This window comes from Dromiciops gliroides, chromosome 1 (assembly GCF_019393635.1).
Source record: "Dromiciops gliroides isolate mDroGli1 chromosome 1, mDroGli1.pri, whole genome shotgun sequence".
NCBI classification, from domain to species: domain Eukaryota; kingdom Metazoa; phylum Chordata; class Mammalia; order Microbiotheria; family Microbiotheriidae; genus Dromiciops; species Dromiciops gliroides.
In genome coordinates, this window is record NC_057861.1 from 711,102,277 (window position 1) to 711,114,929 (window position 12,653).

General features: G+C 44.4%; 1 protein-coding gene across 1 annotated transcript in view; it reads left to right on the forward strand.

Moving 5' to 3' along the window:
* The window catches only part of SRGAP3 (SLIT-ROBO Rho GTPase activating protein 3), a 301,360-nt gene that overhangs the window by 207,365 nt on the left and 81,342 nt on the right, over nucleotides 1-12,653 (forward strand). Inside the window, 4 exon segments of the mRNA XM_043982005.1 lie at nucleotides 2,844-3,029; nucleotides 5,114-5,242; nucleotides 7,028-7,249; nucleotides 10,587-10,688. Coding sequence (XP_043837940.1) covers nucleotides 2,844-3,029; nucleotides 5,114-5,242; nucleotides 7,028-7,249; nucleotides 10,587-10,688 — 639 coding nt within the window.

Genomic DNA, 12,653 nt, shown 5'->3' on the forward strand with positions numbered 1-12,653 from the left:
TATTTTATCTGATGTCGGGGGTTATCTGCATCCCTGTACTCCCTCCCTACTCTTTCCCAATTAGTACAGACACTTCAAAGTCAATTGTATTCTTGTGGGGAAGACTTTCATTCCTTTTCTCTTCTCTAGAAAGAGAAACCAGTACCATTGAATGTTTGCTTTATGTCCAGAACAGAACTTAATACCTTCCCCATGGCCTCACAAATTTATCCCTCCACCAGACTTCTGAGTTTCTTTCCAGGGCCCCATTATTCTTCTAGTCACCTACGTTTGCCACTTGGGAGACATTTCTCTCTCCCTCATCTCACCACCCATGTGCAATGAGTTGCCAAGACTTATTGATTTCACCTCCACAATAGCTCTGGTATCTTTCCTCTTCCCTCTACTCATTCGGCCATGAGTAGAGGAAGTTCAATCACTTTTGCTTGGACTATTGCAACAGGTTTCAATTTGAACCATTGTCTGCTTATCTCTCCCCATCTTCCTGCATGCAGACCCAGAATAATCTTTCTGAAGCACAAGGCTGACTTTGTCACTCCCTTGCATGGGAAGCTAGAGTAGTTTCCACTTCCCTCTAGAATAAAATAAAATTCATTCATCTCAGCAAGGGAGGCCCTTCAGAATCTGGCTCCAATCAAGTTTTCTAGACTTATTCCAGACTTATTCCTCTTTTACACATTCTATATTCCAGCCACACTGACCTATTTGCTGTTCCTTAAACTTGGCATTCCATCTGCCCCTCATCCTTGTGCCCAGGCTGGGCCCTCAAGCCTGGAATGCACTCACTCTCCACCTCTTCCTCTTAGAATCTTTTGTCTTCTTCAAGGCCCCATTCAGGATTTCTTGAATTGGAAGCCTCTTTCCATTCCTCCAGGTATTAGTGCACTTCCCCTCCTCTTCAAAGGATCAGCTAGATGTTTATCTATGTGTTATTTGTGTATCCACCTCCAGGACCTCCTCAAAATGTAAGTTCCTTGCTTTCTCTTTTGTTTTTGTGTCTACTTCGCACAGTGTAGGCACTTAATAAATACTTGTTATAGCCCAGCTTTGGGGCTCCACAGGGAAGAGTAGCTCAGAAGGCTCTCCTGCATGCTTCTGTGCTGTCTAGCCCCCCAAATCTCTCTGCTCGGTGGTCCTCCAAAGTCAGGCTACATTGGAATGGATTGGATTTTTCACATCACGGAACAAGCCACCCTCGCAGTCCCCATGGGAGTTCTGTCCAGATGTTGCCCATAATCAGATGCTGCCCGGCCACCACTGATGGCACCTCTGTGATGAAGAGCGGCCCTGAGTTATAGCTCTATAGCCCTCTGTACTCCCAGCTGTGCATCTAGGCAATTAGCCTCATAGTCTGCTTTCTCAAATAGATCAGAACATTTCTGCCATCTCGACACAACATGAAACCAAATATTTAAAGTCCCGGAGACAGACGATGAAAGAAGATGATGTGACTAAGAGCACATTAGGCGAGAACAGCACATGTGCCGTTTTCTCTCCAAATGTACTGGGATGATCAAAACCCAGCCTTTAATCTAATCTCTTGTGTTTGAGGAGTTTGGGGATGGAAAGAATTATATCTGGAGTGTTTCCATCGGGGGTAGAATGGGCCCGACACAAACTTTCAGTGTTGCAAAGAGGTAGAGGGACATAGCGGCTCATTGTAAGGAGTGCAAGAGGGGTTATGGGATAAGGAGAGGAGGGGCAAAGACTGGGGAGGAGGCAAAGATTAGCGTCCTCTAAACCTTACAGGGCTCTGGGGTCTATCATTGCCAGAGGCTGGGTGTATAGAGCTTGCTCCACCAATTTACCCATCTCCTTCAGAGGCAACAACTTCTAAGTGGGCTTGCTCACACTCTAGGATTTGTTGTGAAGGTCCCAAAATCACCAGGAATGAGCCTATATGTGGTTGACAAGTGGAGGATGGTTGGGTTAGGCAAGCCTTGGGATATTTTGTCACCCTGTCTCCAGACAACTCTTTTTTGTTTGTTTGCTTGTTTGTTTTGCGGGGCAGTGGGGGTTAAGTGACTTGCCCAGGGTCACACAGCTAGTAAGTGTCAAGTGTCTGAGGCCGGATTTGAACTCAGGAACTCCTGAATCCAGGGCCGGTGCTCTATCCACTGCGCCACCTAGCTGCCCCCTCCAGACAACTCTTGAAACTACTTGGCATGGTTTCTGCAAGACAATGGGCCCCAATCCCTCAATCTGGTTCCCAAAGGATGATGTCCACCACAGTCCCTCAAACATTCCCTCTTCTTAAGAGGCAGCCCTAGAAGACATTTCTAGGATCATAGATTTCAAATTAGGAGGGGATCATTTCATCTAACCCTGTCATTTTATAGTTTAGGAAACTAGTGACCTGCCTTAGGTCACCCTTATTTTAAGTAATAGAACTAAGATACTTGGTGCTTAGCCCTGTGGTTGGCTTTCAGAGAGACATAAGAAATGTTTCAGGTTTGGGATTTTCACATAACTTACATTCTCCTTGGGGACATGAGACTTGCATACATGGAAGAACAATAAGAAATAGAATTTGTTTTAATGTGAAGTTTAATCAGTAAGCACAAAGGAGATCAGCAATAGGAGACAAACTGGGGCCTGGGGTGGTGACTTGAGCTGAACCTGGAAGGATGGATAGGTTAGGAATAGAAGGAGGGAGTATGGGGTAGAGGAAGGCATTGTAGGTGGAAAGAATAGGTGGAGGTAGGAGTGAGCATGACTTGTGCGGGGGGGGGGGGGGTAGTGGGAAGACATCTCCAACTGAAATTGAGGGTCTGTGTAAGAGAGACGTGAAAATACACAGAAAGATGATAGAATGCTAACTTTGCCTCATTTATGTATCCTAGGTCATGAAAACCTATCACATGTACCACGCAGAGAGCCTCAGTGCAGAGAGTAAGTTAAAAGAGGCTGAGAAGCAAGAGGAGAAGCAGTTCAACAAGTCGGGGGACCTTGGCATGAATCTGCTCCGCCACGAAGACCGGCCTCAGCGCAGGAGTTCCGTCAAGAAGATGGAGAAGATGAAGGAGAAGGCAGGTGGTGGGAGCTGGCTTCTTGGGAGGGCCGGGCACTCACTCAGAAGAGACCCTTGGGGGATGGACACGTCCTGCTCTCCTCAGGGCACCCGGGGAGGTGGGTGTTGAGCAGTGGGCAGGGGCTCCTCGTGCTCTACAAGCCGGATTAATCACAAAGCAGGGTCAGTGTAAGCAGGGAGTGGGGAGAGCAAATTCAAGCCAAGTCAGCACATTCTGATTACCGCTAGGATGGACCAAGCTAATGAAGTATGTTAGTGGATGTGCTGCTGGCCTCAGACCCCAGTTTGTTCCTTGGCACAATGCTACAGTAGCTCTGTAGTGTACAGTAGCCCACTCAGGATGGGACTGAATGTTCACCAGAAGTGAAGGGACCCGCTTGACCTCCAGGGTAAGATATGGTAGGCTGTCAATGAGTGCCCACTCAGGAAATTTCCCCTTCGGCCTCAAACTAAGATGATCAGACTCCTGGACACCTGTACTATTAAATTCAACACGTTCATACAGCAAGCATTTTTAAGTGTCTAATATGTGCAAAGCAACATGGTAGTCATAGGGGTTACAAAGATAAAAACCAAATCAGTCCTTGCTGTCACAAATCAGCCAACAAGACTCTTCTTCATGGAGACTGAGCAACACAGACGGTGGGATTAAAATTTAACAAGGCCTTAATGATTTAGAAACACAACCAGAAGCAAGTGGAAGGAAATTATGAGGAAGGAGTACTGGGAGGCAGAGCTCACTGGAGTTTATACCAGGCAGGTAGCATAGTGTGATGGAAGAAACATTGGCTTGGGAATTGGAGAGAGCCATTAACTAGGGTGTGGTAAATGGGGCTTTTCCCCAGGGCGGTGAAATTTGGTGATGGCTGTAGTAGTCCTTCATCAGTGAAGAAAAAACAAACCAACAATCTTTGTACCTCTTTAGCAAGAATAATTAGGCAAAAGGATGTTACCAGATGGTATAAGAATAGTTGTAGCTATACTTCCCCCAGCCAACACCTTCACTCCCCTGACTAGTTTGGCAGGCTCCCAGGCAGTGACTGAAGGTGCACTTTATGCTAAATGCTTCAGGTGCAAAATTAATAATAATAATAACATGATATGTAGTATATTATATCTCATATATTATATTCTATGGTAATAGAATTAATAAAATATAACAATTTTAATAGGATAATCAATAGAATATAATGTATTTTTAATGTTAGTTATATCTCTACAATAAGGAGAACAGGATTTAAGTTCTTCTTCCATATAAGTCATAGTAGTTGTGTAAGCTTAGGCAAGTCACTTTTCTCCCCCTCCATCTTCTCATCTGTTAAATGGGGATGATAATGTTTATACAGTCTGTTTTTAGGGCTGTTTTGAGAAATGCTCTTTAAAAACTGTAAAGCATCATATATTGGAGAGAGTCCTAGAAGCGTAGTCAGGAGACAGGACATGTGGATAGGCCTAGCTTTGCTGCAGATTAGCTGTGTGAGCTTGGGCAAATCACTTAGATTGTGTGAGCCTCAGTTTCTTTTTCTGTCCAACAAAAGCTGTTGGGCTAGATGATGCCCAGGGTATAACCAGCCTCTGGAGACTGTGATGCCAGGAACCTCGAAGGAGTCAGTAACATAGCAAGTATGCGGCGGCCCAACATTGATAACTGATAGAACGAAACGTATTCCTTTGAGAAGGTCCCCTGACTCATATACTCAGTCTCTTGGGTCTGGCTGCTTGGTTCTAGGCTTCACAACTCCAAAGTAGAGAGTAAAAACTTCAAGGGGAGGAGAGGATGTCAGAGAACAGCTTCAGAGTTAATTAAAATGTTTGAAGGTTGTCCTTCTGAGGAAAGGTTAAGGGAATTAGGACTTGATTTGGATGGGACTAGGAAGAACTTGCCCTTTTAAGGATAGGGCTTGAGGTTTGAGTGGGTACCACACCTCTTCTTTACTTGGGCTGGTCTAGCATATAGCCAGACCTAGGGAGAATCTGCCATTCCCTGGCCAGGTTTGATACCTGGAAGAAAAATCGGAACCTCAACTTTGAGCAAGCCACGGGCTAACTGGGCATCTATGTGCCGTCTATGTCCCCCTCCAGAGGCAGGCCAAGTACTCGGAAAATAAGCTGAAGTGCACCAAGGCCCGGAATGATTATTTGCTGAACCTAGCGGCCACCAATGCAGCCATCAGCAAATATTACATCCATGATGTCTCCGATCTAATTGACGTAAGTCCCCACCTCACTCCCCAATTACTTGGCAAAAAATGAGTCATGTAACTGACCAGTCGGATAGACCACCTTGGGCCTCTCCAGTACCAAAGAGCTGGAGATGTGGAAGGAGGGCTGGTCAGGAGTTATTTGTCGTTGGTACTTGTTCCAGTATGGGAGGAGCCTGGGAATTTGGGTCCAGGCTCTGGGTGCGAATGAATATTGACTTCTAGGATAAGTGAGAGTAATTGTCATGTGTATGTATGACATACACGTCGTTGAGGGCCATATTGTTTGTGTTTATATGTATATGTTCATATGTGTTTGAGTGTGTATCTAAAATTATTACCCATCTGCTATATAAACATACAAGGCCCAAGGGTAATTCCAAAGAAGCTAGCTTCATACATACATATGTATGTATGTATATTAATATATAAAATATTTTTATACATGTTTAAAATGTAGTCATATAAATAGTAGTATGGGGAATAGAGTATAGGACTTAGTTCAAATCTTGCCTCAAATACTAACTGTGTTTCAGCCTCAGTCTCTTCATTTGTAAAATGGGGTGAATAATAATAGTATCTACCTCACAGGGTTACTGTGAGGATCAGATGAGATAATGCATGTAAAGCACTATGTAAATGGTATTTATTATTAATGTACACAGGGCATCCCAAAGCTAGTAAAGCTTAAAATTAACTAAGACTTTTGAAACACCCTGTATACATACATACTCTCTCTCTTTCTCATACACACACACTCTCTCATACACACACACATGCACACACTCATATACACGCTCTCATAGACACACAGAGGCTGCATGGCAGAGTGAATGGAGCACTGGCCTCAAAGCCAGAAAGACCTGGGTGCGAGTCCTACCCTTAACACACAATGGTTGTGTGACTGGGGCAGTCACTAAACCTTTCTATGTTCTAGGTAACTCTGTAAACAATATATATCTCAGAGAAGGTGCCTCCCTATATTGATGGGTGGAGTTTCCTCATTGGGGAGCTGCCTGCCAATGAAATCACAGTTCTGGGCCCACAACTAGGTGTAGAGAGATATGCTACCCTTATATACTATCAGAATATGCCAAATTGTACAGTGTGAACATTGGGAGAATTGGAGATAAAATATCACAGTACTAATTGTCCATGGTAGACAGTAAATAAGCCACCAAGGAATCAGGGAAGGGAGAGTTCAGTGTGAATGGACATCTTCAGGGATGGATTTATGGAGGAAAGGGGCTTGAGGAGGGTGTTAAAGGACAGGAACATCCTGTTTGGAAGCTGGTTTCAAGCAGAAACAATTTCTTTTGTACCCGCTTCCTCCTGTGCTGGGCATTGGGATCTGGCTGTGCCGGATCCAGTTGATCTCACCTGTGGGGCCCTGGTATATTCCTGGCTGAAATGGAGAATGTCTGGGTTCCAATCTACTTGGGGGCAGACTATTATTTCCCTTGTAGAGAGGAAAAGACAGACAAATCCCATTGTCCGGAATATGAGGAAGGTTCCTGACAAGTATATGCTTTTGTCTTTGTGGAGACCCTGGCCAGATCCTCTCTCTTGTCCTCCATTCCAAGCCTTTCCCTTCTTGCAAAAGAAAGAGTTGAATGGAGCTTTGTCCCTTCCTTCTTTGGTTTTGTGTTTGAGCTGGGCTTCAGGAATTCATGGAGCCTTGGGAGATGAAGGTGTTTACCTTATGGGGATCTTCTGGTGCCTATTTCTCATATTATGAATGGAAATCGCTATTGTACCTTGACCAGGCTGTTTTTGGCTCCTCTCTATCCTTAAGTGTTGTGATCTGGGCTTTCACACCAGCCTGGCCCGAACCTTCAGGACCTACCTCTCAGCTGAGTATAACCTGGAGACCTCCCGCCACGAGGGGCTGGATGTCATCGAAAATGCAGTGGACAACCTAGATGCGAGGAGTGACAAGCACACTGTCATGGACATGTGCCACCAGGTCTTCTGCCCGCCGCTCAAGTTTGAGTTCCAGCCCCACATGGGGGATGAGGTAAGACCCGGGCCTGGAATTCCCAAGGTCACCGCTGTCTGCCATCACCACCCAGGAGCGCGCGCCCTGGGCTTTGCCATTTTCTTGCTCAATCTGTGAGTTCTTTCATTCATCTAAGAGCACCGGATGGGGAGGTTGAACAGGGTTCTTGTTCTGAGCTCTGCCATTAATTCCTTGTTTGATTCTGGACAAGTTATAAAATCAGAGAATTGGAAGAATTTTAGAATTAGAAGGGAACTCAGCAGCCCTACGGGCTAATGCATCCCCCTAAAAGAATCCTTACTAGAACATGGTCAAAGGGTATCCATCCAACCTCTGCTCATAGACCTCCATTGGGGGAGGGGGAACTTACCACTTCACTCTCTTGGTCTTCTATTTCTCACTTGCTAAATGAGAGGGTCAGACTCTATGACCCCCATCTAGCTCAAAATATATGCTCCCATGATCCTCCTACATTCACTTGGGTTATAGACCAAATCTCCTGACCCAGCCAACATAATATATCATAGGTTGTAGAGTTAGAAGGGACCTTAGAGGTCTAATCCCTTCCTCTTACAGGAGAGAAAATTGAGGGCCAGAAGACTTAACTGACTTGCCCATGGTCACACAAATGGTAGGCAGCAGGTCCAGGATTCCAACCCAGGTCTCCTGACTCCCAATCCAGAATTGAAGTCAGTAAAGGAATTGGTATAAAGGTGCATGGTAGAAGAGTCAATTCTTCTGCTTCCTAAAGTTTAGGGGGAGGGGGTTATCATGGCACAAGTCTTTCTCCACCGGTTGATTCCCTGAAGACTGTCCATAGTGGGAATGAGAACTGCTGCTCTTGTTTCTCTCCCAGTCACCTTTGCCATGCCTTTCCTTGGCTGAACCCTGCCCTTAGGGTCTGGTTCTGCTGGAAGAACAGGATTCAGAGTTGGGCTCCCTTCTTGGAATCAGGGGGTGTAGCTCCCTGCTACACAATACATTTCAAGCCATCAAAAAGGAAATTATCTTAGTGAACGAGATACTTTTCTGAGAAGCAAAGTGACCTTTGGGCCTTTGACGTTTTTCTCTGGTCAGACAAGAAACCTGTCCCCCAGGAAAAGTGGGACTTTATCAAAGTTTAGAGACGTGTGTTCACAAAACACCAGAACACTGGAGCCGAGGTCTTCCCCAGAATCAGTGTGGCATGGAGGAAAGGTCATTGGAGTCAGCACCCCAGGGTTCTAGGATCAGGGTTATAGAGTGGTCAGGATAGAAAAGGGAGCTCCCACGCTACAGGTGGTAGAGAAAACCCTGCATTTGAAGTAGAGATTTGGGTTTGAGTCTTAGATCTTCCACTTATTAGCTGTGTGACTTTGACCTCCGACCCCCAGTTTCCTCAAGTATAAAATGGGGAGAATGAACTCAGTTATGGCAAAGAGTAGGTTGGATCATGTGAATTTAGAGCTGGCAGGGATATGGGAGGTCATCAAAGTCCTACTCCCTCATTTTACAGATGAGGAAACTGAGAAGTGAAGCAAGTCACATAAGCCTCCCTCTGGAAGCCAGCTCCTCTTAATTCCCAATCTACTGTGCCACAGGTCAGATGAATGCAGGCTACCACTATTCCACATTACATACAGTTGCTATCAAAGTTGACTGTGATGTGGGATTGACAGTGGAGAACCCATCGGTCAATCAAAAAAAGACATTTATTAAATACTTTTTGACCCTGATACTCAGATGACCTCCATGAAATACTTTGTAAGCCATAAGATGCTATACAGAAAGTAAGATATCATTACTACAAAATAGATAGTTATACAGTCTTGCCCCTTCATGAGAAAACTGAAACTAATAGTGAGGAAATGACTTTCCCAAGGTCACACAGGTAGCTTCTGGGAGAATTGGGCCTGGAACTCAGTTGTCCCTGCCCTCAGCACAGTATACTTTCATCTACCCCAGGGTTTCTGAACCTAGGGTTCTGTGAGCTTAAAAAATAATTTTTTTCATAACTGTATTTTAATATAATTTATTTCCTTTATAATTCTATGGATTTTATTTTACCCATTTAAAAACATGATACTGAAAAGGGCTTTTTTCAAACTGCCAAAAGAGTTTATGAAAGACACAAAAGGTTAAATACCCTCTCTTTATGCCTCTTTGAGGCTGTCAACAACTGGCTCTGTGACCTTGGGCCCAAATATTCCAGGCCTCGGTCCATCATCAAGGAGGTTTTACACTAAACGGTCTCTGAGGCCCCTCTCAGCTCTAAATTTTGCTGATTTTAAAATTGAAGGAGATTATGCTCTTCACTGCAGGGAATACATTCATGCCACTGGTTGCCTCAAGCATTGAGAAAGGTCAAAAATAGAAATTGATTCAATAAACTTTTAGCTAAACTAATGCCTATGAGATCATTATTAATAGCAGGCTTTCTTGTAAACTTTATGCAATAAAGTACTAATATGTATCAGACAATAAGTATAATATGCATCAGATATAAGTAATAATAATTTATGTAATAATATCTTGTGTGATAATAGCAATAACAGGCATGTATGTAAACTCAGCTCATTTGATAGTAGCCCTGTAGAGTGGATACTGAGGCATAAAGGGATGGCAGTTCACACTATTTAAGGGAAGATCTCTAAGCTCTGATAAATTAGATTGACGTCTGGGCAGCTAGGTGGCGCAGTGGATAGAGCACCGGCCCTGGAGTCAAGAGTACCTGAGTTCAAATCCAGCCTCAGACACTTAACACTTACTAGCTGTGTGACCCTGGGTAAGTCACTTAACACCAATTGCCTCACCAAAAAAAAAAAAAATTAGGATGACATCCCTGCTCTGTTGGAGGAATGAGTCAGGGTCAGCTATCATGCTCTCCTGTAAACCATCATCCCTTTCTGGCCCCTGTCAGAGGCAGAGTATTAGACTGGAGGAGCTGTGGTGTGGCTATTTATGTTTGTGATTTTACAAGGGGAGAGTTTCCTTGGGCCAATGCAGACCAGCACAGGCTCTGCAACGTACAGTTCAAAAGGGTTGCCTGAGGATGCTGAGAGGTTGTGGCTAGCACAGGGTCATACAACCAGTAGGTGTCAGAGGCAGGATTTGAACCCTGGATAAGGCAATGGCAAACCACTCCAGGATTGTTGCCAAGAAAAACTGCAACGCGGTCATGAAGAGTTGGATATGACCGTAACAACTGAGTAACAACAACTTCCAGACTCCCAGGGTTGGCTCTCCCTCCTTCCACTGTGCCAGGCTGTGTTACGGCTGATGTTCTCCTGATTGTTGAGGAGGGGAAAGAGGGCAGGATGGTGGAAGGAAGGGGAGGGCCTGGACTCCATTACCTGACTAGGTTTTCCTCCCACAGGTGTGCCAAGTGAGCGCCCAGCAGCCAGTCCAGACAGAGTTGCTCATGCGCTACCACCAGCTCCAGTCTCGCCTGGCCACCCTCAAGATAGAGAATGAAGAGGTGAGAAGTCCCTTCCCCTTCGGCATGTTTCCTTCCCCCATGTTATTATAGACCAGGTGGGACAGAAACAGTGGGTTACTCCTAGGGAGCTTCCATTTCTCTTCTTGATTTTCTCCTGCTCATAACACATACCCCTTCCTCTCCAACCATTCAACAAAAGCTTCCCCAAACTCTCCAAGATGGTAAAACAAAAAACAAAAGCAAGGTGTAGCTTTATTTGGTTCCCTACTTCCTAGCCTTGCTCAGATTAAATGGCCTTCAAGCCTAATTCTTCTGAAACTCAAAATTGTATTTTTCTATTTTCTTCTCTCTATGAGAAGTGGTGTGATAGCATATCATCGATCCAGAGCTGGAAGGGGTCTCAGAGGTCATCTCATCCAGCCACTTTATTTCACAGATGAGCAAACTGAGGACCTCCAAAAAAAAGAGGTTGAGTAACTTGGCCAAGGTCAATCAGGCAGTAAGCAGGAGAGGGCATAAGATTTGGATTCGATCTTAGAGTTCTGAGTTTTAGTTGGCATTGCTGATGGGGCATCTATACCAAGTTTGGCATCAGTATGGGGAGCTTTTGGGAACAGGGCCCCACCAGGTTGCCTAAGGAGAGGCAGAGCAACCATAGAAGGAATTAGAGAAGGTCAAAACTTCCATGCCAATCGATAGTGGGATTAGGCGAATGAATACCACCTTTGCAGGATTTGGTCTTTCAAAAAAGGACAGGGGCAGCTAGGTGGTGCAGTGGATAGAGCCCAGGATTCACGGGGATCTGAGTTCAAATCTGACCTCAGACACTTAACACTTACTAGCTGTGTGACTCTGGGCAAGTCACTTAACCCCAATTGCCTCACCAAAAAAAAAAAAAAAAAAAGGACAAATGGAAAGGTGAAAGGTGGAATGAGATGCGGGTGAGTTGTATTATATTCTGAGCATCATAAGCTGATGCAGGTAGAAACTAAGGACATCATTTCCCCAGAGTGCTAACCTCTGAAGGCTTGGTTGGAGCATAACTACTGTTGACATCTTTCTGGATGTTCTTTCTTGAACTTCAGCCATTGGAGCCATCCCAAGTCTTTAAGCTGGATCTTGCTTTTGCTGGTACCAACTTGGGTGGGAATAATATAGAGATTTTAAAGAAAGATTATATGTGGATGTTCCTCAAGACTTACTGCAGTTTTAAGCTTTAATAGCTCAAAACTATTAAATTAAGCTATTAAAACTTCATAGTGTACTAATACTTTGGAGACATCCTGTATATTTCTCTTTTTTTTGAAGTTGAGGAGGAGGAAGATAATTGAATAAGGGGAGATAATAATATTAGCTAATGTTTATTTAGTACTTTAAGGTTGTGTAAAGTACTTTACACATATTATCTCATTTGATCCTTCTAAGAGCTCTCTAAGATAGATGCTGATTTCATGCCCATTTTTCAGATAGGAAAACTGGGCCTGAGAGAAAGTAAGTGATTTGCCCGAGGTCACATAGCTAATTTGTGTCTGAGGCAGGACTCAAACTTGGGTTTTGCTGATTCTAAGTTTAACATTCCATCCATCATGACACTCAGCTGCCCAATTAGGTGACAGGATGGGATTGTCTTCCCCATGACCCCCTTCCTCAGGCTTAAAGTACAAAGCTAAAAGTTGCTTATTGTCTCCAGGAGCAAAAACAAAGATGCTTCCCTTCATAACCTAGCCCCTTCCTACCTTTCTTACATCTTACTCCCCAATGCGTGCTCTTGGATCCAGTGAACCTCTTGGCTTTTTCACCAACAGGACACTCCATTTCTCAGCTCCAGGAATTCTCTCTGGCCGTCCCTCATGCCTGGAACAGTCTTCTTCCTCCATTGACTATTGACCTGGAATGGTCTCACTCCCTGGCTTTCTTTAGGTCCCAACTAAAATCCCACCTTCTACAGGAAGCCCTTCCAGTCCCTCTTAATTCCAGTGCCTTTCATTGTTAATTATTTCCTAT